The sequence below is a fragment of the Atractosteus spatula genome, chromosome 13, assembly GCF_055471065.1.
Source record: "Atractosteus spatula isolate fAtrSpa1 chromosome 13, fAtrSpa1.hap1, whole genome shotgun sequence".
In the NCBI taxonomy this organism is placed as follows: Eukaryota; Metazoa; Chordata; class Actinopteri; order Semionotiformes; family Lepisosteidae; genus Atractosteus; species Atractosteus spatula.
In genome coordinates, this window is record NC_142718.1 from 17,298,083 (window position 1) to 17,324,715 (window position 26,633).

Sequence of the window (26,633 nt, forward strand, 5' to 3'; positions counted from 1 at the left end):
TTACCTAGTGATATCAAGCTGTCCTTGTCAGTTTAAGCCAGTGGCGACAGGCTTAAGGAAAATTTAGTGAGAAAATAAGTGCAATCATTCCCATGCAGGTATAACAGCAAGATTTGTTACATTTAGGTTCCTCTGCAAATATGTACAGAACAGAGAAAAATGTGTTTCTTGATAATAGTCTCCTGGTTAGACAAGTCTTTCAATTAGACCAGCATGTACAGTAAGAGTTATTGCTGAAATGAGTACTAAAGGTTCAGTGCTGACCTGTTGACTTACAATACAATACCGTACAATTATATTGTGATGGTATTTTGTAGCAATTAGGAAATAGTTTAATTCTGGACATGAGAGGGAAGAAGCACATTTCACTCTCCCAACAAATAAGTTTGGCTACCACTGTCGAGTTTCTGAGGAGCCAGTTTTTTCCATTAGGAAAGGAGGTGAGAGCTCCCAGAGGGACAAAGCAACTTGGTTAAGCTACTGGTTCAGCTAAGGAAACCCCATTAGGGTTTTGAGAAAAGGGGAAACTGGGCAGGTAAAGTGCATTATGGACAAGATTAGGGTGGGAAGGTGATTTTATTAGGCCAGGGTTGGTATGGACTTTGCTCTAGCTATGTGATTCCCCCATATGGTTATAGTCTGCTTAGGGATATATAAATGGTGAAAGCCTCCAACTAAAGGGTGGTTAAAGTGTATAGCTCCACCACCACTACGGTACAGTTTAAGTAGAATAGTGGTGGAGCCACACATACATTAGATTTTAGTTTTAAGTTATGAGAAAATAAATATAGACATTTCCTTTGGCAACAATAGTGTTTCAAGATGATTGTGAACTATAAAATAAGCTAGTCTTTACAAAATTGATATTTGCTTGTTGTTTACTTTTTGATAAACACTAGCTAATAGTTGTGGCCTATAAAACATCTGTCCATACCAGGGTGACTGCTCAAGTGGATACTCTTATCTGCCTTGCATAGTATGACCTGTTATTACCTGTTATCAATTTTTTTAGTACTCACCTTGTTCTATGATATAATCAAGTTGTTTAAAGTTTGCAGACAGATTGATGATGATAATAATAATGATGATGGTGATGATGATGAAAAATTACTGCTTGTCATTTCAGGTGGAAAGTGGATAGTGAAGGGTCTATCCTGGAATTCATAGCTGTCAGGAATAAAAAAGATGAGATATGGGCCTTTCCAGGGGTAGGTTATATTGTACAGCTTTATCCTCACATGTGTACTATACAACATGATGCATCTAGTTTCCATAGAAATAGTGCAAAACAAAGATACAGAGCTGGAGAAAGAAAACATTCCAGAAGCTGTAAAAGTTTTTTACCAGATGTATACGCAGGGGTCACTGTGTTTCTGAGAGCTGAGAGAGACCTTGTCAACTACCTCTACCGTACTTTCCATGGTGCCTGGCCAATTGTACATTGCCACCTGTGGAATCTCAGCCACAGTTGACGTGGCATGACCCAGGTTTAAGCCTGTAATTATGGAGCTTCACTTGTGCAAGCCATTTGAACCAATTGGGAGGTCTTTATGTAAACCTCTTTTCAGGGAGCAAGTTGGATCCTGTAATCAAGATATCTGTATAATGCATTGTTCTTCTCATGAGATGTTAGGCAGAAATTCTGACTTCTTGGTCACTTATGATCCCATGTCACAAGAATAGGGATGCCAACCCTGGTGTCCTTGCTAATTTTCACTCTAGGCTTCTACAAGGTAGCTTTCCTAAAGTTCCTTCTTGAATCAATTCCTCACTTCCCCTCCTGATCTGTGTAGTGGGGCTGAATGTTATGTGCCACCCAACTGGGCAGATGTAATGAGTTCCATTCTATGTGTTAATATTGATATATTGCTTTGGATGAAAAGCATTATATAAATGTAAAGAATTACTGTTGTTATTAGTATTAGTATTAGTATTATTTAAATCAGAGCTAAATATGGAATGGTATTATTCCATGCTGAAAACAGAGGAAAAGAAACACATTTCGGCTGTGGAGCCTTCTTCAGGTGTGGAGCTAAATATTCTGCCTACTGGAACTGTGATTCCGCAAGGGGCTACATACTGCAACAGTGCTTAAGGTTTGGGTCAGTTTAAAGTCAGGGATTTCCCAGCGTGGTGTACAACAGCAACAGCAATCACTTTTGCGGTCAGTTACTGGTTTATTAGTCAGAGCTATATAATTGCTTCATCCTTAGATTTGAGGTCTAGGTTTAGGCTTGATCAACATGGTGCTGAGTAAATAAAACTTTGTTTTCTTGGAAGAGTTCTTTTGAAAGGGTGTTGAGGGTATATGCTGTTTTAATCTTTTTTTTTATGCAGGTACTAGGGATATTAAGTGTTTTCATTTCTTTAAAAAATGTCAATTCCAGAAAACGTAGAAACACATACATTTGTAAGAGAGCTATTACACTATGAAAGTGATATTCAATTTAAAATATTAAATTTTTAACAGAAACTGTAACCCTTAATCTTATCCTAGCCCAGAGTGAGAAAGAGCACTATCAGCAGAAACAAGTTGATAAATGGGAGACTTGCAAATGACACCGTCTGAACTGCAAGTAAACTCACCAGACTGCAATGCACTGAAATGAAATCTGGTTTTCTAACAGGGAATTCTGCAGCCAGGTGAAACCTTACCAGAGAGGTTGAAAGAAGTAGTGGGAAAGAAATTGCAGGAGAAGATTGAGAGTATGCTGCATTGTGGTATCAAGGTAAATGGAAATCTACTTAAGGGAGGTTTTAGATGAGAACAACTTTGCATCTGCAGTCTGAAAGCAGTCACTTTTTAGAGTGCATTTAAACCTACAGTACAACTTTTTTACTACCATTTTCTACCAATACTAAATCACTTTTGTGCATGTGAGCTTGTGGATTTCCATTATTGAATGGTTTTGCCTTGAGACATAACAAATTGATACTTTGTTCTGTTGTTACCATATAACGTCTCATCTAGTTGGAGTAATTATGTCTTCTTCACAAGTTGTACAGGCAAACTGACACATTTCTATCTCTATAAGGAGCAAGACAAAATTTTCATTGTCTTTGAATATAACCTTGAACTAAGTTCATTCAGGAAGTATCCTGAGTTTCAATATGACACAACCGCTCTCTATAGTAATATATATAGTCCTATAGTAATCTAACACAGTCAAACATTAAAAATAAAGTGCAAAAAGCATGATTTGAAAAGTGTAAAAGTTTCAGTTGCATCTTAGTAGTCTTTATTGCTCCCTAATTAAATAATTCAGTGTAGTTTTTCTTTTCCATACAAGTTTATCTTTAGATCATTTCTCCTGGTTTTTAAATCATATTCCTGTCCAGTTCTTGTTCATATTCACAATAAATATTATTACAGCATAATATGATGATTGGATTAAGCTTTAACTTATATCCCATTTTAGATAAATGAAAATGAGAAATAACTCAGAGCAACAACAGCAATACACAGAATTATCTGTACTTTTGCAAGAAGATGCTTAAAAGATGTCTTTTCTTCATGATGGAGTTAGAGTAGATTTACTCTACTTTGTTGGACATAAGCATGATGGTCAACATTCATGTATTTTGCCATTAACAGGTGTATCAAGGTTATGTGGATGACTGTAGAAACACAGACAATGCCTGGGTGGAAACGACTGCTATCAACATACATTTCAATAAAAGTGACTCAACACTGGATGATTTAATTGGAATGACGGTAAGGGCTTATGCAACAATGGCTGGTGGGGGGGGGGGGGAGTCATTGCAATGAACACACATGATAGTAAAATGATTTTCTAGGACTTCTTGTGAATTTTGTTGAATGGTAGGTCATGAAATCAGAGACTCAGTTAATTGCATCTTATTCCTGATTTCAGATGCTGTCCATGTAAGTACAATAATTCTATAAGTAAATATCTAAGTAAGCTCTTCTAGTTTTGGGATATACTTATGGTAACAGAAGTCTCTAGAAGACTAAATGGTTGAAGTGATGTTATGGAAGCTGCACACTTTATGTTATGGTTTTATTATGTGATTAGTATCAGTATTATGTGATTATGTGTAGAGGTAAAAAGTTTTGGTACTCTTGAACATACAGTTCTACACCATTAGGATGCGTGTCTAACTGATCACAGAAGGAGGAAGTATACTTTACTATAATATTGTTTTTTTAACATGAGTGAACATTGCATGTTATCCACATAGAAAATGTACACTTGTATTTGTAAGGATAAAAATAAACATGGATGTAATGTAAGTGATCTGTAATGATCACTGCCAAATTACTAGCAGACATTTCTCACTATAGAGGTTTTATGTGGTGTCATTCAACCTACTCTTTAAAGTAGCATATTCTGTTAATGTTCTGTTACCACAGACTTTTAAACAAGACCAAATTTTCAATGATTTGAAAATATTTCAGTATTTTTCTCATTTTATCAAAGTTCACATTTAAGTAAATGAGACCATTGTTTTCATTAGGTGTATTCCAAACATGAATAAAATTAACTGTGTACTTTCCCTTTAGAGTTTTAGAGACAGCTCTTCAGGTCTGCTTGTCGAGTGGGAGGATGTATCTGACAGAACTGCTCTGTGTGCATACCAGAAGGACATTCTACGGATGGTCGCTGAGCTTCACAATGTCCAGCTCTGATAAAGAACATGCAGAGGAAATTTTAGACCAAAGACAATGGGAGCACATTACCATCTCTAAAGCAAGGCCTTTATTCTTGGAATAAGAGCCTGAAGAGTGACAAAGCCCAACATTCTCCAATGATCTCTGTTGATTAAACTAATTCATCTGCTACCAGGATGGAGGTTTTTGGCTTTAACGGTGCTAGATTATATCAGTCTAGTACCCTAAAGTCATAACACTCCATTAGAGTCAACCAGAGCATCTTGTACTGATTTTAAAACATACAGTATATATATAGACTGAAAAAAGCATAAGTATACCGTAGCCTCTACATTTTTTCATACCCTTGACAAACAGTTTCTATATTTTTTCTATATTATATGTTGCACAAAGTTAAAAGGCTTTACCAAAAACAAAATAAATCACACTTGGGCCATGTCTAGACATATCCAACAGTACTCTGCCTAAGCATATGCTGACTCCCAGCCACGTTCACTTGGGCTACTCAAGACTGGTCCAACCAATTTTACTGATCTGCTGATTAAAACCATGTGTACCTTTAAACATATCATTTATATTATTATTATTCAGTTTTGTACAACAGAAGAACTACCTACCTATTGTAAGTTTGATTGGGGAGCTTTGTAAGTGTGCATTGGCTGCAAAGGGACAAGTAAAGTTAATTTGCACACTCCATCCCAAGTAGAAAGAAAAAAACTGGTTAAGAAGGCTCAACAGCCAAATGGTTGTGTTTCTTCTTTCTCATTTTTAGTGTGGAATTGACCTTTACTTGAGCTGTTTACAAATACAGGGTCGTTGTAGCCGTCCACCTATCAGCCACTAGTGGCAACCCCATTTGTCACTGCATACCTCGACAGGGCAATCCATAACAAGGGTCCAGCATTTTGTGTGAAACACAACAAGTTTCACTGTTGTGTATTTAGAGAGTATTTTGTGTAATTATTTTTTACAGTTATTTATGTGCTCAGAACTTCTTTCACACACTTTTATCACATTTTAATTAATATTATGTTTATAGACATCTTCATTTTCTTTGCCAAATCAACATTTTTTGCTATTCATTGGGAGTATGAATTCATTTGGAGGCTACTGTAGAATTAAGGCTAATACACAGATGGTCAGTCCCTGGTTGTGCCTGTGTGAATTTGTGCATTTGTTAAAAATGGCAACACAAAGTACTTTATCAGAAAGCAGAAATATAAGAGGGTTCTCTCCTGTGATAAGCTAAACTAAAGGATAAAGTATTTAAAATATTCTAATTTAGGCCTTATGTCTTGTTTCTGATTAATGTTTTTTTTTGGTGCAAATAAGGGCCTTTTGGAATGATATGAGAGTGAGAAGCACACATTTTGCAGGCTTATAATATATTTTAAAATTAAAATGATTTATTAAATTTAATAATAATAATAATAATATTTTTTTTATTGCATTTTAAATTAAATCTTTCTCAAATATTGAATTCTATTCCTAGTGTCATGCTACACATGGGCTGCTTTTGCATTGATACCACAGATCAAATGGTGATGTTAGACCTATGAATAACCTGTTAATTAAACATTACTTTCAAATTATGCAAGACTCAAAGTTTATATTCTGTATTTTCTTTTAAAAATAAAGTTCCATTTTCCTGTGGTTATATCTTCACTGTGGATTGGGTTTTGTGCATGTCCCTTGCAGTGATGCAGCATTTTACATGTGCACCTGCACATCACTTCAGTATTTGAAGCATTAGACTATGATGGAGTGCCTAACAGTTTCTAGAACAAGATAGTTCCTGAGCTCTACATTTTTTAGTATAGCCCCCCTGACGTCTATGTACATGATCAGCTTCTCCTCCAAAACTGCTACATTTCTGAGGCTGCCATTAGGTAGCCTCTCTAAGGCCAGGCCTTAGTGGACACTTTATAGCTTTCATCATTTTCTTGAACCAGAAAGCTGAGACTCCACATGTTAAACAAAAATGATTCAGGATTGTGGGGTAGGAGATCCAGCTGCTTGAAGTCACACAGTCACAAAAGCAGCTACAGCAACATAGGACATTTGGATATACATGTATGTACTGTCAGGGTGCAGGTTTGTACCTTTGGCCAGCATTTATCTGCTCTTCTCCTTGATTGCTGGCCTCAATTTTTTCCATCACTAGTTCCCTGCAATAGCTTATATAGCAATATACTTAAGGCCAATTGCACTGAAAAGACTTCAAAGAAAGTGATACATGCATTTGGAATCCTATAAGCAACATGTCTAGCTTATTAGACAATTACACGTTTGTTTTACTGCAGTTACCAAGAATTTTTCCCCCTTACTTGGTTTTACTTTAGGTGCTTTAAAAGTCCGTTATTACTTTTTTTTTTTTACCACAGGTGATGTAGTGAACTTCAATAAAAAAGTTTCGTCCAGGGTCAATGCGAAGTAAATTGCAATTGGTACTATTTAAAAAATAAGTATAGTCATCTGGCGTACTGTACTATTACAGGAACAATATTCAGGGGGTATACTTCATATTCGTTTTGATATATTGAGAGAAGCAATAAAATACCTTTTTTTCTTTGCGGCGTTAAGAACTGGGCACATGAATGTGGTGAATTTGATCTGCTATCTTGCTTAGCGGCTCACAACGAGCTACAACCAGCAGTTATCAGATTTAAGTCTCTGCGCAGAACTCGTACACGCAGGCAACCGTACACACCGGTGTGCACGCACACTAACTATGCGTAACAACAAACTGTACGAGTTCAAAGTATTGAGAAGTCGCAAAAGTAGTAGTGATTTGAAAACTTTCAATTATTTTTCATGGGATTTATACAACTCGCATTGAATCTTTGTATGTCATAAGCTATTGTATTGCCGAGGGCTTGTGTTTTCCATAGACATAACGCGAATAATAATAATAATGGTAAGTTTCGGGGTTATTCAGTTCGGCTATTCTTATTGGTCCTGGCTGCTGACCTGTATTGCTAACGTAGTATCGGTTCCACACCCTCCCTCTGTTTTCTTCCGGTTGCGCGTTCCGTTGTTTATTAATGTTTATATCCTACTTATTACTCAACAGACCTGCACTGGACTTTCTTTTGATTTGAAGAATGTTTTTCTAGTTAATAAAAGTCAAGAAAAGCGTATTGTTAATTTTCTATAATACGGGGTTAATTACTTTACTACAATTGTATATCCATAACAATATTCGTATGTTTTTTATTGTTATATTTAATTTATGTAACCGAAGTAATGAAAATGTACGCTTTTAACTGAATTAAGTGTATCAATAATATTTACAATAAAATATACTTCTATGCTATCGCACATGAATGTTCAGTGTACATTTATACTGTGTTACCTTGAGGAGGTGGATAGTAGTACTATTTGGTGGATATCATACATGTACATTGCACTCCGCATAGAAAATTCTGATAGGTGATGTTTTGGATTGATGAGATTAGTTGCAACATTTATGTTACTAAATTAAGGTAGTAGACTAGGAGTGCACAATACATTTTTTAACGTCCAAAGACACTTTTTACTACTGTTGTAAAAATCCACATATTAATCCAACATTCTGTCGAATGTTTTCTGAAGGTGGTTTTATTTGAAGAATATCCCAATCAAGCATGAATGTCAATTTTACTGGACGTCAGCATCCAGGTTTCAGTGAGCAATGTGAAACTGGCAACATTCAGTCAGGTGCGCCGAGGTTACAGGTGTTCGATATGCCAACGAGGAAGTGACGTTTCCGCTCACGAGATCCAGATCAAACACAGAAGGAGCGAGAAAGGATCTGATCTTTCTCTAGAAATTGAGAAGGTACAAACTTTTGAATTAAACAAAATTTCTTTTACTTGCTTTATGAGCAAAACGGAGATCCCATTGTTTATCTTTATGGATTGTAATCTGACGTGATGCCGTCATTATTTAAATGTTAGGCATGCGTGACTGGTTTGTTTATGCGTTACAGCCCATAGTGATACTGTACGTAACTATTGCAGGCACGATGTTATTTTAATTTGCAGTGGATATTTTGTAAAGACAACTCGGAGTAGTGCAATCAAATTTAGCGTTTTATTATTGGTTGTATATGTGTCCGTACTTGTGTAATGTGTCGGGGAACATTATAAATTGACAAATCAAGAGTTCGATATATAAATTTTGTCTTTTGAGGGTGAAACAGCATCGATTAGATCTGCTTTATGCGTACAGTATGCGGGTGTCTGGGTAATGTTGGGCACACTTGGCCTTAACAGTGTGTTCTTCCGTTCGTAATTACAGTATATTATTCTGTCTCTTTTCTGCTGTTCATGCTTATTAGTAAAATAAGGAACGAAAACCACCAATAAATACGTTTGCTAATCCGAGCCGACGTGTTGATATGTTGTCTTTGTATCAAGTTTTGTGATGGGATAGCAGATTTTGTTTTATTTTGTAATATATTTTTTGATTTCATGAACTTGAATGTAGAGTGACATTTGCTTGCTCAGGGAAACGTACAGGCTTATTACAGGTTCTGTAATTTGCTTTGCAGTTAATTATTAACACATGTTTAATAACTGGCTGCTTACCAGAATTTAACAGAAGATTAGAGACTAAAATGCAACACAAACACAACCTGAGACGGACAAGGACAGGGTTGACTGGGTTGACTAGCGCTGATAATGTGCAAATCATTATAGTCTAGAGCACCCAAGTACTTTTACTTTAGTTGTAACATAACAGGACATTGTTTATAACACATGTACAGGTATACATGTTTTGCGTTTTGCATGTCCATAAAGCTCCATTTCTAAACTATTGCTTCAATATAATATCAACAGACTATTCCCGTGCGGGACTATTCCCATGTATTTTGAGAAGCATCTCTGGCTGTTCATTGATGAACGGTATTTCATCAACATATCAAGGCAGTGAAGTCTCAGAGAAGTGCAGGATTTTATATTCAGCACTGTGTGTTTTCTGCAGATTTTAAAATGAATGTCTTGCTGCAGCAGCAGTAGGAGGTGGTGTAACGTCAGTCCTAATGGAATTTCTCTGCATGGAAAGGCTCAGCCTTTTGTATGGAATCAGGTGCCTAGAGGCATTAACATTCTCCTTTTGTTGGAAATAAACTGTTCTAAATGCTGTTCCATATCTCATAGTATTTTATTGTGAGGTAATGCTTTGACACATTTTGATTCTCCTCAATGAGGATAGTCAAATAATTTTATGAGTGGTCAGTCTAAAAGAATGATGTTTTTTGTGTCATGTACTTATTTTGTCAGCCTGGTATAAGGTTTTTTGAGGACTTAATAGTGTCGTAGTAAGCAACATAGACTTAGTCTGTTGGCCTGTAATATGCAATTTGTAACTTTTACATTTCCATATGGAGGGCATTGAGTTTCCACTGTCTTGCAGAAGAAATGCATGAACAATTTTTGGCTACCTCCAAAAAGCCTTCTGATCCCAGTAATCTCTAGTTTTCATTTCAGCTGAGCTCTCATTTGCTTAAATGACACTTTCTATTATCTATTAATTTAAAAACATTTGTATTTTTCTCTGCTCTCTAAAGTACTATATACTTCACAAAACTTTGTTACCTGCTAAATGGCCCCATATATCCAAAACAACAAAAAACCAGTTAAATTTCCATTTCCATTAGGGCCACGTCCTGTCCTGATGGCTTTCAACATTACGCTATTGTATTTAAACTAAAATTTATTTCAAGGTTCCCACCTGTGATTATACAAAGCTTACTGTGCTATACAAAGGAAACGCATGTCAATCAAAAGATATCTAAATATTATTTCCTTGCATTTAATGTTTTTTTTCATTCCAAATAATCCAAAGCAGCTTTACTGGAGAAGACCCCCTTTATTTTTTTAGGCAACTCAAGCAGCCCCACTCCTCAGCAGAGTAGAGTTGAATTTTGCCAGGACACCTGGGTTAAGACCCTTACAGATGTGGCATGGCAGAGCTTCTGCATTTTCATGTGGAATGGTATTTGATAACTGCACTACACATATGATTTGATCAAATGCAAAGGAACAAGTAAAGGTTTATTCCATTCTGAAAAGAGAAAAAAAGAAAAACAAGGTTTCGATTGTGGAGCCTTCATCGGCTGACACCCGAAGATGGCTCCACAGCCGAAACTTTGTGTGTTTTTCAGCATGGAACCTTTACTTGTTCCTTTGCAGCCTAATTGTTTTGAGATTTAGTGTGGAAGGTGAAGAAGTATGGAAGAGCAAAACTCAAGTCAGACGAGCAGGCAAAGATTATGAGTATGGAACAGTGAACATGTATTAAAGACATATTCATGTCCCAGCACCATTTAGAAGAGTGACTGCTAATGTGTCTGCACAAGTGTTAGGAAATGCATGTAGGGAATCGGACCCACAAGCCAAATAAGATGTGTCAATGCAAAAGAACAGCCATGGTGGTCTGAAACCATTGAAACCAAGGTGTAGCATAGTAGGAGCTATGGAGTGAGATACTGCTACAGATTCATTGTGTGTGATAAACATAATTGGAGTGTTGTGGGACATCAAGATCATCACAGTATGTTGTGTCTGTACTTAAGTCAGGTTGTGTACAATAATGTACCAATGTATTTTTATAGTGAGTGCCTGTCTACAAAAACAATGGTTCACCATGTGACAAAGCAGGGATTGTAAGATAATATAGATGTAAAACAGTAGTTATAAAATGCTAAAGAATACATTTGAAGGTCTGACCTCGGTCACACAGAACACACTAAGAAGAACTAGGTGGAAAAGAAAATTACCAGAAATACCACCTTCTTTAACAGTACTGGACCTACTTTGTAGGATGCACTGCACAGTTTTCCTCCTGCTACCCATTAAGAGTGATGGAAAGTCCCTTCTTGGCTTGCAGTAGTTATTAAGGGCATGTGTTAGGTCTACACGCTGTTAAATACATTGTGAACAGCTGGCTTTTGTTTGATAACTCAATATTTTGTTAATAAAGTATAAACTAAAGTTCATCAGAGCTTTAAGACACCTTAATCTGCTGGGAAAAGTCTCTGGCCCATGTATGACCTATTCTTTCAGGGGCAGAGTAAAAAATTAACTTACTAGTACTCTCTATCCCTTCTTATAAAAATATGGTTGCCTGTCATTATTCATTGTCAGGAAGTCCTGACTGTCAGTTTCTTTCTTCTTCAATTGTTTTATTTTTCTAAAAAAGAAACCTTTAGGGGTACTTCAGGGAGTGAAAATTACTTGGTGAGACTACTCTCTTCTGAAAAATATCAGTGCTGTGTTCAAAGGTTCAGAGTTTAAAGGTTTCTTTCCTACCAGGTTATTCAATGGTGGTTCAAAACCTTTAAACGTTTATTAGATTACTTTCACAGTAATCAATGATGTAATAGTAATCATACTTGGATTTTAAAACGCACTTTACATTCTCAAGGATCCAGAATTAGATCCATTTCATCCACCAGTGAAGAACAGCATCCATTATAGGGCAACAGCCCCACTACACAGAATATTAGGGGATGAAGTGAGAAATGAATTAGTTGAATTAAGTTGGAAATTTAGTTAAACCGAATTTTTCAAACACATAGTGGAATGTAGCTAAGACATCAAGGTTAACATTCCTACTGTTTTGAACTCTAACTAAGTAGACAGAACTTAGTTTTAATGTGTAATTTGAAGGACAGTTGTAGTCATTTCAATTACAGAGGTCATTTCAGTACAAATACTTTTTAATTTTTCATTTCAAATACTTTATTTGTGATGGGTGCAGCTCTGCTCTACAGTATACCTGGGGTGATTAGATCATGGTTGTTTGTAGGCTACAAGCCACACAACACCACTCTAGATAGCACCAAACTCTACTGTGTCAAAAGCCTGGATCTTCTGTACAGACAGAAGTATACACTGACTAGTTGCTCTCTAGAGTAATTACAAGCTCTACTATACTTAACAATGTTACTTGATTTGAAGTCAGTAAATGCAATACACGTATTTTAAAATATACCCAGAGGAACCTTGAGCTCAGATCAAATTCTGCCCCTGCTCTACCTCATAGCAGCACCCACTTATCTGGTTTATGATTATCCTAGTGCAGTGGTTCTCAAACTGTGGTACGCGGAGCATCGCCAGCTGGTACGCCATATGACCCTGGAACTTTGTTGTGTGCACTGAGAAATTGGGACAGGTTTTCATATTTTCTATTTTAATACGTGTCGAATATGCAGCCCACGTACTACAATACAGAGCGCGCTAATACTTGAGTGGACACGAGCTACAATGTAATTCTGTTCCATTCTATAGGAATGTGTGCTAAGAACTAAGTAACCAATTGTATTTTAAAAAGTTATCTCAAGCAAATAGGGAGGTAGAGAATATGCGTGATCTTTGAATGATGCCAATGTTGTAAGCACAGGAAAGCATAGAAATGCGTACTACGAACGCTGGCAATCTTGTAAGCACTGTTCTAGGTTAATTTGAGAAAAATACACCGAGCGTCTCTGTGTTTCGCTCCCATGCACATGAAATCATTTCTTTTAACTTCTGAGACGGACTCCTGAAATGGAAACGGGGAAAATTGCAAGCTTGCGTATTGCTAAAGCAGGTAAGCACCACACTATGTTTGAAGAACCTTATTTACCGTTGGCAAAAGAGCTGACACGTACTATGTGTGGAGAAAAAGCTGCTAAGCAGCTTGACCTGCTGCCCCCTCCGAAAGACACAGCCACTCATAGAATTATTGATAATGGCGGATGATATCAAAAGTACGCTGATAGAGCGCGTTAAGATGAGCAGATGCTTTTCACTGCAATTAGATGAGTCAGTATGTCGTCGATTTGGCCAATTTGCTCGTTTACATTAGATACGAGTTTGAGGGCATGTCCCATGGGGACTTTCTGTTCTGTAAGCTGCTACCAACAGGAACTACAGAAGAGCACATATTTCAGTTTCTGAATAAATTTATCGAAGAGAATGACATCGGCTGGATAAAATGTGTTGGAGTTTGTATAGACGGTGCTAGAGCAATGACAAGCCGCCACAGCGGTGAAGTTGCACGAATAAGAGAGGTTGCTCCAGAAATGAATGGACGCATTGCAACATCCACTGCGGGAACTTTGCCGTCAAGAAAATGCCTGACGAATTAAGATCTGTTAGACTCTGTTGTGAATTGTATCAAGGCTCGAAAAATGAATTCACATCTGCTTTGCTCGACTAAACAGGCTCACCCCTCTCACTGAAATAGTGCCTTTTTATTGTTTATTTTTAATTGTTGTTGTTCCTGTTGTCATTCTGTAAATCGCTTTGAGAAGCCACGTTTAATGGCGCTTTATCAAATAAAGTTTTTATTTTTATTATATGTGTGTGAGAGTGTATGTGCACGTGTGCTTATGTTGGTCATTGAGATTTTCTGGGGTTCCTATGAGAAGATGATTTGTAGGTGGTACTTGGATGCTTTGGTTTGATCTGGGGTGGTACTTGGTCCAAAAAGTTTTACATTAGGTCAGAACCACTGACCTAATGTATTTGACAAGCATTGTCAACATTGATTGCTAATTTCATGAACCCCCCTCTGTCCTATAAACCTATGCAGATTAATGGCTTTATTAGGTTAAAAAATTAATAATTTTTTGTGATTCATACAATATGGAAATGCACACAAGCCTGTCATACCTAACATGTGTGGCTGGGGAAGGTCTTTTTTCTTTGTTTTTGTTCATTTAGTTTTATTTTAGGCAGTTAATTAAAGTAACAAGTAAAGTTTTATTCCATGCTGAAAAGAGGAGAAAAGAATGTTTCAGCTGTGGAGCCTTCTTTGGGTATGATTTAAGTAAATGGTTCGTTAAAGTAAACATATGAGTTGCTAACAATTCGGGGGCAAATCAGCTTATTTGTCTTGTTTAGTTGCTTATAGATTCTGGAATTGTCTGGCCTCCTCTACACGTATCTCAGGCAGTTGATTCTAGCCCTGTAACTAAATTTGTAGAAAAATTTCAGATCCAAAAGTATTGTATCTTAATTTCCTCTTTTTCCCCATGATTAATTTTTGTTTCTATTCATTATAATATTTCTTTGGTTGACTTTAAGAGCCTTGGGATTGTACTTGTATAAAAACTCTTTTCCACTCATTTCAGATGTGAAAGTAATTTGTTAATTCTACATTGAGTTTTCTTTTTAGGCCACAATATCCTATTAGTAATGCTAATAGGCCAAGGTTACAGAAGTACTGTGCAGTATAGCTTATCTGTTATGGAAAATGACTTATGTTTGTAAACTATGCATGTTTAATTTTATTTACATGGTAAAATGAGCAAGTTTATTTTTCTTCATAAAGTATTTTGTAAAGAATGTGAATAATGTACATTATATGAATGTTTTCATTATATGATAAAAAAATTTAAACAATTAGATGGACAGCATTAAATTATCCAAATGATCAAATGTTCAAACTAAATGTGTGCTAGATCTTCAAAGGTCAAAATGTATCCTTTGTTCTAAGCATAAAAAGGCATGGTATGGAGGTCTAGTGTGTGTTTATTGTTGACTGTAATTTGAACTTTCTAAGGGGGCGGTTTTTATTGGCCCAAAGGATAGTGCGATTGGGTGTGGTGGTATTTACATACAGTAGCACTTGCCAAAGACACCTTCCAAAAGGGACAGTATTAGTAGGTTTTGACTTTGTCCTACCAGTGAAATGCAGACATGCAGCTGTCTTAGTTTAGGAATTATAGTGGAAACAAAAAGGTGATTGGCCTGTTCATGTAGAGCTTGTCCAGCTCTGGATCGTTCATGATCAATTAGCTGCTGCCAACCAAACAAGCATTCGATTTTTCTATGCCATCATTACACTACAGTTGCAAAGAGCCATTGCTCAATGTACAAATGAACTAGCAAGCAAAAGTAAATGATCTGTTAATTTGAATGACTGAACAAAATAAACAGATTAAAATATATCCAAAAAATTAGCTCCCTTCAAAAAGATTTGAACAGTGCCAGAAAAGTTTAACTTTTTGAAGGGGATTTATAGATTCAAAACTAGTGTTAAACTAGTATAGTAGGAAGCCTGTGTGGCACTGGTAGAGTCTGTTTGCACACAAAGAGTTTTTTGGCACTGTCCATGATGTGTGAATGAAGCAGTGGAATAAGAATGCTTTGAAGTTGCCTACATAGAAGACCTTGTTTTCTGTCATCTGCAGCTAGCACATTCAGAACCCCACTTGTTATATCACCTTTAACCAATTTGTAGGGGTGTTCCCCTCATTTCCTGGTCAAATTTCCCCCTGGCCTTCCCCCCCCACCCCGATACCTGATGTGTGATGAGCATACTGATGCGCTTTGGTTGCTGTTGCATCATCTATGTGGGGGCAACACATTGCTGGTGGTGGAGGGGAGTCCCTGTTACCTGTAAAGTGCTTTGAGTTGAGTGTTTATATAAAAACACATGTAAGTGTAATTATAAGTTGTTAATAATTTCACTTACCTTTGCAGTTCACATTCTTTTCCTTTGTTTTATTTTCATACACACTTTGAAAAACGTTTTCTCCTTCTGTATGATGTTATACTTGTTTAAGGAAAAATATGTAAATTGGCCAGTATGTATTTAGTTAACAAACTTCACAAAGATCCAAACTTTGAGCCTTGTGTTTCAGAGTTGTTTTCATGTTGGATCTTTCCATACAGGGACAACTGTTTTCATTTGTGAAGTAATGATCAAGTATCTTTTACATAATAGAAACTAAAGACCTGATAAAAAATGAGAAAACTGTTATGTGCAAAAATTGAAAAAGACTGAGCATCTGAATAACAGGTATGACTTTAAGGCATAAATGGACAAAACCGCCAGGCTCTATCTCAGAAATCCTGGCTGAGAAAAGCAATCCAGTGTTTTCCTAATAAACACCTTTGGCTAATTATTGTTTTTATCTATGTGCATTTATAGTGTCTGTAATGTGGCAATGCATTATTATAATAACCAAAATAACGTGTTATGCTGTGGAGCAAAAAGTATGATAAATGTTTTCTGTAATTCTGTTAATTACTTAGTGAAAGAGACTGCTTTGTTCTGTTCTGACTGGACCCATCTGCAGCCCTTAGGTATCTCTAGCCATGCAGGTTTACTTATGTGATAAGAGCGCTACAGAATTTACTTCCTGGAGTGTCGAAACAAGGTTTTGCTGCTTCCCTGGGGCACTGCTGAGACTGCTCTTTGTGTGCCTTTGGAATGTGGTTGAGACAGTTGTGTTTATAGAACTATGCATTAAGTTACATATATTCGAACTGTCAGTGTAAGAAAAGAAGAATGTAGTCTAGATTGTCCTGAACAATAAAGTTTATATACTGAATCAACAAAATGAAATGTCTCTTTGCTACATCATTCATTTATCAGGCACTTAAGAAGACTGCTTTTCTCCATGGATTGATTTTCAATGATGCTCTGAAATGGTCTTTCAGTCTTGAGCCCCTCAAGCATTTGCTTTTAGCCAAGAATGTTTATATTTCAGATTGATTTAGATTTCTCCCTGCTGCTACTTCGCAAAATGTGCTGAAGGCAAAGCATGTATTTTAAGGAGTAGTATCTTGTGGAAATGGCAAAGTTAATTTTAATGAAAGAAAATGACTAAGGACAAAACAGCCAGAGCAGGATTTAGTTTCTCGTTGTTTAGTAAAATTCCCACACTGTATTGAAGTTCTTTTAAATCTTTTCAGCCGAAAGCAAAGGTTACAAAAAATAGGAGGTGACAGGCCAATTCTCCTTATAGTAGAGTTTATAGTATATTTATAGAGCTTATAGTTTTCTGTAATGACTCAAGTGAACTGGTTTCACATAATAGCTCAGTGGTTTGTGCTGTATGACTGTATGGTATTGCAGAGAATTGTCTCCATTCTTAACCCTTAACCTGTTGGCTTGCTGAGTCTAAAGTGTTAGTTATGACTCTTTGGTTCTCTGTGTACAGCGAACATTTCAGTTCTGGTGTTAGCCATTCGTTCCTTTCACTCTTTGTATACAACTGTCTATTTCAGTTGTTCCAAAGACATTAACTGCTTTCTACAATGCCAAATAAATCTAATTTAACATTTGTAGTATTCTTCTTTTATGTGGCTATTTATATTTTATATACATCTGTTATTATAATTAATATTAATGATTGTTCACAAACATTTACAAGGCTTTACATGGATTGTGAATATAGTCAGGTCTAAGTGATTTGTATAAGTAATCCTAATCTCTGCAATTCATCTACTTAACCCATGCGAATAGCAATCTAGATGTGTCCTCCTTTGTAAACATGCAACTTAGTATTACAAAATAGAACAGATGTCTAAAATATTAGTCGTCAATATGATAGTGTTAAGCTGTTCATAGTTTGCTGTAAAGAGGCCCTTATATCATTTAAATATATGACTTTATGTGTTTATGGTGCCCTTGCATTTAGTCGTTTAGTATCTTCTTGGTGTGGTAATTTAGAATGTCTTGGATAAGTCTTACATTAAAGCAAGCTAACTAGTGCATTTGTGAAAATGCAGTTTCCATTGTACAATATATTACAGCATGTGCACAGTGGCATAAGAGATAATGACTGAATTATTTTGTTTGAAACGCTAGTGTGGCAAGATTTACAGCCTTCAGGAAAGTTAGCTTTGATTGTAGAAGCAGTTTGTCTCGTTCGCAGGATCCACTTTTTCACAGAGAGCTAAGAGGATACTGGCCAACTAGCCCTTTCCTACCACCAGTGTTTCTCAGAAAATTTTGTGCCTCCCCGTGTAAAATCCCAGTCACAACTGGCTAGTGACATGATCCAGGTTTAATCTTGCTAGGTCTGGGCCTTGGAGCTCAAACTGCACTTCAGATGAACACCTTTACTGGTGAAGCCACTCAGGACTCCTCGACTTTGTAATCTGAACTAATCACTTCACCCTGCAACTCACAACTGGCAACCAACTGAAGCTAAGCAGGTGTGAGCCTGGTCAGTACCTGGATGGGAGACCTCCTGGGAAAAACTAAGGTTCCTGCTGGAAGAGGTGTTAGTGGGGCAAGCAGGGGGTGCTCACCCTGCGGTCCATGTGGGTCCTAATACCCCAGTAAAGTGACGGGGACACTAAACTGTAAAAAGGCGCCATCCTTTGTATGAGGCTCTGTGGTCATTAAAAATCCCAGGGTGTTTCTCGAAAAGAGTAGGGGTGTAACCCCGGCGTTCCTGGCCAAATTTCCCATTGGCCTTTACCAATGTCATGGCCTCCTAATAATCCCCATCTATAAATTGACTTCATTACTCTGTTCTCCTCCCCACTAATAGCTGATGTGTGGTGAGTGTTCTGGCACACTATGGCTGCTGTTGCATCATCCAGGTGGATGCTGCACATTGATGGTGGTGGAAGGGAGTCCCTATTACCTGTAAAGCACTTTGAGTGGAGTGTCCAGAAAAGCACTATATAAGTGTAAGCAATTATTATAATTATTAATTATTTTCAGTTGTTCATTAGAATTGCAGAAATTAGATTAAACTACCTCATAATTTTTTTTAAATTACCTTTCATAGTCATAATTGGATTGAATTAGTTTTTATGGGGGAATCTGATTTATCAGTGTTCACTCATAATCCTGTAGATTACAGCTTCCAAACATTGGTTCCTCAGCCAAGCACAGACCCCAAACGTCTGAACCTGTGGTTCTTCTTGCACTGAGCAGGATTACTAAAGCAACAACCCGTAATCAGTAGGGTAAACCTAACCTGTCTCCCAACGGTCTAACCCCAGCTCATATACCTTATAAGTGGATGCATGTATTAGTGTGTGATGTTACTACTACCACTCTGGTTCTGCACTTCAGGTTACTGCCTAGGTGTTGTCTTTGTGAGGAATTTAGGCTCCATTTCTTAATTCTTCTCAACAGGAGCAGCAGCCTAGTTTTCAGCTGTTGTGGCTAGGGGCCATTCCACATCTGAATCTCTGGCTGCCACACACTACATGCTCCACAATCACTTTAACTTGGTGACTTACAGTTGGTTATGGTTCCAACGTGCTTGATCAGGCATTATATACAGTTCATATACAAAAGTTATTTTTATCCTTTTCTAAGACTATGTAGTAAGAACACCACTTGCTGTTATTGTAAGAAAATTATACTGATTTAATACCACTTAATAGTAATATTAATATAAAGTCACATAACTGGGCAGTTAAAATATCAAAAGTGGATGTTCTGGAAACACTTTGACATTTGTTTGTTTTTTTAAAAAACTTTTATTGTCCCTATAGTGGCAATGGACAATGGAACACTCATGGACTGTAATGTAGCACGCTGAACCCAGGTGGCTCAAAGCCCGATCTGTCTTTTGGTTTGTTTCTTACATACTGTAGCTGAAATATAAATAGTTCACTATTATAGCTTGTTGTAAATGTGATGTGCCTCTTTCAGGTTCATTCATCCAAATGGAGAAAATCTGTATTTTGTCTTAATCCAAATTTCAGCATCCAGTAATCAGCCAACAATTTAACTTTAAATTTAAAGCTTTAAAACATATATTGTATTATACAGTACTGCGCAGTCCAAAGACTTACTGGGAGGTTGTTTCTGGCAAAATTGGCTCCGGCGTGAGTGTGTGTATCTGGATGAATAATTATAAGTGACAGTTTCGTGATTAAGGATTTCTTCACGGAATTCTTTAAGTTAAGCAAGGGAGTGAAGTAGGGTTATCTTTTCAATTGCCAGTAACCGGACAACAGCTCATCAATATGTTGAAACCGTACAGTACCATGACGGTGAAGACAGACCTGTTATACCTTTAAGTGAGCCAGTGACTGCTCTTTACTACGCTGTGACAATGTTGTGTGGCTCTGCGGGAATTATTCTGTAAACTGAAGAGTTATAGAGGAGACGCGTTGTATATCGCCTCTTTTTATATTTGTAAAAATTTCCAATTTAAATGCAATATGGAATATATTATTAATAATGAATGACCATGGACGACCTGTAAACTGAAGAGTTATAGAGAAGACACGTTGAGCGATCCTTTTGACTATATTTTTTACATAGCCGGATGTATAGAAATAGTTTTTTATTATTATAGCTTGTTGCAAACGCGTTGCGCCTCTTTCAGGTTACATCTTAAATTTTGATTAAGAAAAATATTTCAAACATACTGTGCTGTAGTGATTATGAAACACTGTAGTGGTTTTGAAACCATACGCATCATACTGTATATACTGTATATTTATACAGTAAATGAACACACTGCCGTTTATTTACGTGCGCGCTGTTTCGGCATATCTGTGAATCTGACTTCTTGGGATTTGAGTGTGTGGAACAGCAGGAGCTGAGACCAAGCGGGGTGGGGTATTTTGATTTACTATGAATGAGTCCCTGAGGCATATAGTCCAAGTTTCAGAATTATAAAAAATAAACCTTTGATGAGTTTGCATGAGAGAAAAGGGTAACTTTTCAGAAGTCGTGTACTGCTCAAAGTAGGTGAATTTGACAAACAGCTAAAGTTGCTTGAAGAATTTAAAATCTGTCTGATTGTCCATTAGCTCTCATGTAATTGAGCTGAAAGTCACCTTGCTCTTACAAACATGTCTACTAGCAGAGTTTGTGTTAACACACTGCACCCTTTTGAATGGATTTTTATCACCTTGGTCTGTTTGGGGGTGGGGGTTGTCACCTGCCTCAATTTAACATCTGATACGTCCCCAATAAACTGAGAGACTAAAACCTGCTATGTATTAAACATCTGCCTTGCGACATTTCTCAGACTGCTCCAAAGTCGGGCGCAGAGTAAAATCCTCTAAACTGAAAGTCACGATGGACACCACAGTTACACATAATACAGACTGTAGTACCATAATACCTGTAATACAAAGGACCACTACAAACTGAAGCAACCCCCAAGTGCAGCACGCGTGAACCAAGGAAAAAATATCCGCTCCGCAAAACAAATCAAAGATCCTCAACAAGCCCCCAAGTATACATCCCCACTATAGTTATGGCAAAGTGAAAATGGGAAGCTGATTTTTTAAACATTGTTTTAAAGAAAATCAAAAATAAGAAATGGTGAAATGTCCCTGCCTAATTTAGACATTGCATGACTTTAAAAGCTTAAACTTTAAGCAGTACAACCTCCATTGTATTAACAGTTACAACAGATACAAATCTTAACACAAATACAAAACCATTTTAAACAGAAGCTGTTAACTCTACTTCACACCTGCATGTCAAGATCACGGTGTACCCAGCAGCTGGTTTGGATTACACTATGAAAGAGTCCTTGAGGCATACCATCCCAAAAAAATCAAACCTTTGTTTGGATGAGAGAAACTTTCTTTATAGTTTCTGAGAAACTATCTTTTGAGAAGTCGTGTACCGCTTGCAAAGAATCTGATTTTAACAAACCTTAAGGACCTAATTTTGCTTGAAGAATGTAAAATCTGTCTGCCTGACTGTATTACAGCTGTGTTTCATTGAACTGTTCGGACACTTACAGAGATATCCAATCTAAATTTAAGGTCTGTTTCTTTCACTTTTTTGTCTGTTTTGTTATGTGAAATGTTTTTGACACTTGTTAAACTCTGAGATCCTGACTGATCTGACTTTATATTTGCCCGTTAAGCTGAAACAGAAAAAGAAGACGTTCTGTAGTTAATCTTATTGGAATGTGATTTATTATGTTATTTGTTAATTATTATTGTTAATAATAATTTATTTTTATTATAATATTTATCATAAAACCACTAACATCGACACAGGTGCTGCTGCTGTTCATAGCCTCTCGTTAATTTAAAATGTGCTGAATTCTGCCACACGGCACCCCTTTGAATTTTTAACACCTTTATCACCTTTGTCTGTCCGGATGGCTGGGGTCCCGCTATGAGAACATAAATGTTAATTGAACATTTAAATACTGTAATATATCAAATTAAAAGCCTGATACAACCAGCTAAATACATATTGTATATCTATATCAATAAACTTGTATTGTTAATGGCATTTAGAAACTTACTGGTAGCAAATTCTTCAAAAATTAAGAAGCTTCATATTTCGGAAATGTCATGATTGTTACACAAGGAAGTGAAACATGACAATTTGTTACAGTTATGATCAGGAGAAAAAAAGTCACAAAGAAAATAGAAACAGTTGTAGAGTTCTCCAAAGCCTTCACAGTCAAGAACCGAGAGTTCAAGTAGAGAGCTGCATCAGCGTGCATAGGCTGCAAAGAAACAAGTAAAGTTTTATTCCATGCTGAAAAGGGAACAAAAGAAATGCAATGTTTCAGGTGTGAAGAATAGAGAGTCCCAATTCAATTGCAGCCTAAACCGTCCCCTACACCACCCCCCCCCCTCCCCCGCTGTGATTAGGTATTACACATAGAAAGCACTGAAAGCACTCCAAGTAACAACTTGTTAAAAGTTCAGGTGGGTAGCTGCGTCAGCATGCGTAGGCTGCAAAGGAACAAGTAATAGGTTTATTCCATGCTGAAAAAAAGAAGAAAGAGAACACAACGTTTCGGCCGTGGAGCCTTCTTCAGGTGTGAGAGAGACAGGGCAGTAGGCAAAGGTAAAGTAGCGGGAGAACAAAGGTTGGGAGGGAGGAGGAGTGAGAGGCGGGAGCAGGGGACAGAAAGAGAGGCCAATCAAGAGGTGTGAAGTCAGAATGGGTGCAGAGAGGTGTGAAATGAAACTTCCAATGAATGGAGAAAATTTAAAAGAACAGTAGTCTGTCGTTAAGGGAAGGGAGAAGGTGTGATCCTAGCTGCAGAATAATTTTAGTTTCGGTGGTCTTTCTGATGTATGAGTTTGGAAAACCGTCTTTGAGAACACAGACGGAGAGATTAGAGTGGTCGTGGCCGTCAGAGGTGAAATGAGAAACAAGGGCTTAGAGAGATCTTTAATCTTTACAGCCCTGACGTGTTCTCTGAAACGGTCTCCGAGTCTCCTTCCTGTTTCTCCAATGTAGATGGCTGGGCATTTACTGCAAGAGATACAGTAAATAAGGTTGCTGGAGGTACAAGATGCTGTCTGGGTGATCCGGAATTGTCCTGAGGGGCCTTGAATGAGTCTGGTGGTGGCTGTGTATTTGCAGGTGATACAGCGAGCTCTGTTGCAAGGGAAAGTGCCTGGTGTGGATGGTTGTTGAGGGCGGTCAAGGGAGCTGTGAACAAGGAGGTTACGCAGATTAGGTGGTCGGCGATATGAGATGATAGGGCGATCAGAAAAGAGGGCCCCAATGAAGGGATCATCCTGTAGGATGGAAAAGTTGTGGTTAATGGTCCTGGGGATAGGAAGTGTGTTAGGGTGGTAAGGAAGCACCAGAGGAATGCGGTTGTTACGGCGGGAGTTCCTGATCGGGTTGATGGTCCGGGGGGTGTTTTTGGCTCGGGCAAGGGTCCTGTCAATCACACTGCTGGGGTATCCTCTGTTGATGAAAAATGAGTACATTTCGAGGGCTTGGTTCTCGAAGTCGATGTCGTCGCTGCATAATCGTCGTAACCTAAGGAACTGTGAAAAAGGAAGAGAGTTTTTCGTGTGGTTGGGGTGAAATGAGCTGTACAGGAGGTAGCTGTGTGAATCCGTGGGTTTGTAATAAACTGAAGAGGACAGTCGGGGGTAGTTGATAGACAAGTGGATGTCTAGAAACGGAAGAGTAGTGGAAGATATGTTAATCGTATATTTGAGGGACGGGTGGAAGTTGGTGAAATGGTGCAGGAAGAACTCAAGCTGATCGTTGGAGCATGTGGCGGCACCGACGCAGTCATCAATATATCGTTTGTAGAGGTCAGGGACATAGCCAGTGTAGGAAGCGAAGAAGCGTTCTTCTACCCAGCCGACAAAAATGTTGGCATAGCTGGGTCCCATTCTGGTGCCCATGGCAACTCCACTGACCTGTTGGTAAAAAAGATTATTGAAAGAGAATGCGTTCAGTGTGAGGACCAATTCTGCAAGGCGTACCAGGGTGTGGGTGGGTGGATCAAGCACTGTGCGTTTGTCCAGCATGTGCTTGAGTGCTGTAAGGCCGTCATTATGGGGAATGACGGTGTACAGAGATGTGATGTCCATGGTAAAAATGTAGCATTCGGTACCCTGAAATTGGAAATCATTAAAAAGTTGGAGCGCATGGTTGGTGTCTTTGGTGTATGAGGGAAGATCTTCAACCAGCGGTCTCATGAGGCTGTCGAGAAAGGCTGAGATGTAAGTAGTTGGACAGTTACATGCTGATAGGATGGGGCGTCCAGGGGTGTCCGGTTTGTGGATTTTGGGGAGGAGGTAAAATTGAGATACCTGTGGATGTTCCATGATGAGCCGGTTTGCCTCCTGGGGGAGCTCATTACTGCTGATAAGAAGAGAAATGGTGGATACCACTTCCTTTTGGTAGTCAGTGGTAGGGTCCTGTTGGAGAGGGAGGTAGGCAGAAGTGTCAGTTAGTTGTCTAGAGGCTTCAAAGATATATAGATCCTTACGCCACACCACAACAGCGCCTCCTTTGTCCGCTGGTTTGATGACGATATCATCCCTGTTGCGGAGAGACTGGAGCGCCTGATTTTCTCCTTGGGTGAGGTTAGACCTATGTTTACTGGGTATAGAGAGTGCCTTGGGAGCTTGATTAGTGCATTGGTTGATGAAATAATCAACTGGTGGAAAACGGCCAGAGTAGCATAGTACTGGTAGAGTTTAGAGTTGAGAGATCTAACATTAATCCCAAACAGAGCTGTTGGACTCCCTCCTCTGGCCGTTTTCCACCAGTTGATTATTTCATCAACCAATGCACTAATCAAGCTCCCAAGGCACTCTCTATACCCAGTAAACATAGGTCTAACCTCACCCAAGGAGAAAATCAGGTGCTCCAGTCTCTCCGCAACAGGGATGATATCGTCATCAAACCAGCAGACAAAGGAGGCGCTGTTGTGGTGTGGCGTAAGGATCTATACATCTTTGAAGCCTCTAGACAACTAACTGACACTTCTGCCTACCTCCCTCTCCAACAGGACCCTACCACTGACTACCAAAAGGAAGTGGTATCCGCCATTTCTCTTCTTATCAGCAGTAATGAGCTCCCCCAGGAGGCAAACCGGCTCATCATGGAACATCCACAGGTATCTCAATTTTACCTCCTCCCCAAAATCCACAAACCGGACACCCCTGGACGCCCCATCGTATCAGTATGTAACTGTCCAACTACTTACATCTCAGCCTTTCTCGACAGCCTCATGAGACCGCTGGTTGAAGATCTTCCCTCATACATCAAAGACACCAACCACGCGCTCCAACTTTTTAATGATTTCCAATTTCAGGGTACCGAATGCTACATTTTTACCATGGACATCACATCTCTGTACACCGTCATTCCCCATAATGACGGCCTTACAGCACTCAAGCACATGCTGGACAAACGCACAGTGCTTGATCCACCCACCCACACCCTGGTACGCCTTGCAGAATTGGTCCTCACACTGAACGCATTCTCTTTCAATAATCTTTTTTACCAACAGGTCAGTGGAGTTGCCATGGGCACCGGAATGGGACCCAGCTATGCCAACATTTTTGTCGGCTGGGTAGAAGAACGCTTCTTCGCTTCCTACACTGGCTATGTCCCTGACCTCTACAAACGATATATTGATGACTGCGTCGGTGCCGCCACATGCTCCAACGATCAGCTTGAGTTCTTCCTGCACCATTTCACCAACTTCCACCCGTCCCTCAAATATACGATTAACATATCTTCCACTACTCTTCCGTTTCTAGACATCCACTTGTCTATCAACTACCCCCGACTGTCCTCTTCAGTTTATTACAAACCCACGGATTCACACAGCTACCTCCTGTACAGCTCATTTCACCCCAACCACACGAAAAACTCTCTTCCTTTTTCACAGTTCCTTAGGTTACGACGATTATGCAGCGACGACATCGACTTCGAGAACCAAGCCCTCGAAATGTACTCATTTTTCATCAACAGAGGATACCCCAGCAGTGTGATTGACAGGGCCCTTGCCCGAGCCAAAAACACCCCCCGGACCATCAACCCGATCAGGAACTCC

The 26,633-nt window shown here is 38.4% G+C and overlaps 2 protein-coding genes across 2 annotated transcripts in view; both read left to right on the forward strand.

Moving 5' to 3' along the window:
- The window catches only part of trpm2 (transient receptor potential cation channel, subfamily M, member 2), a 69,070-nt gene extending 63,082 nt beyond the window's left edge, over positions 1-5,988 (forward strand). Inside the window, 4 exon segments of the mRNA XM_088931110.1 lie at positions 1,127-1,208; positions 2,628-2,729; positions 3,596-3,715; positions 4,526-5,988. Coding sequence (XP_088787236.1) covers positions 1,127-1,208; positions 2,628-2,729; positions 3,596-3,715; positions 4,526-4,651 — 430 coding nt within the window. The 3' untranslated portion in view covers positions 4,652-5,988.
- A 2,400-nt stretch (positions 5,989-8,388) lies between these two features.
- The window catches only part of map3k13 (mitogen-activated protein kinase kinase kinase 13), a 101,599-nt gene continuing 83,354 nt past the window's right edge, over positions 8,389-26,633 (forward strand). The window contains exon 1 of the mRNA XM_088931237.1: positions 8,389-8,452. The gene's annotated coding sequence lies outside the window, so the exon portion shown is untranslated. The remainder of the gene's footprint in view (positions 8,453-26,633) is intronic.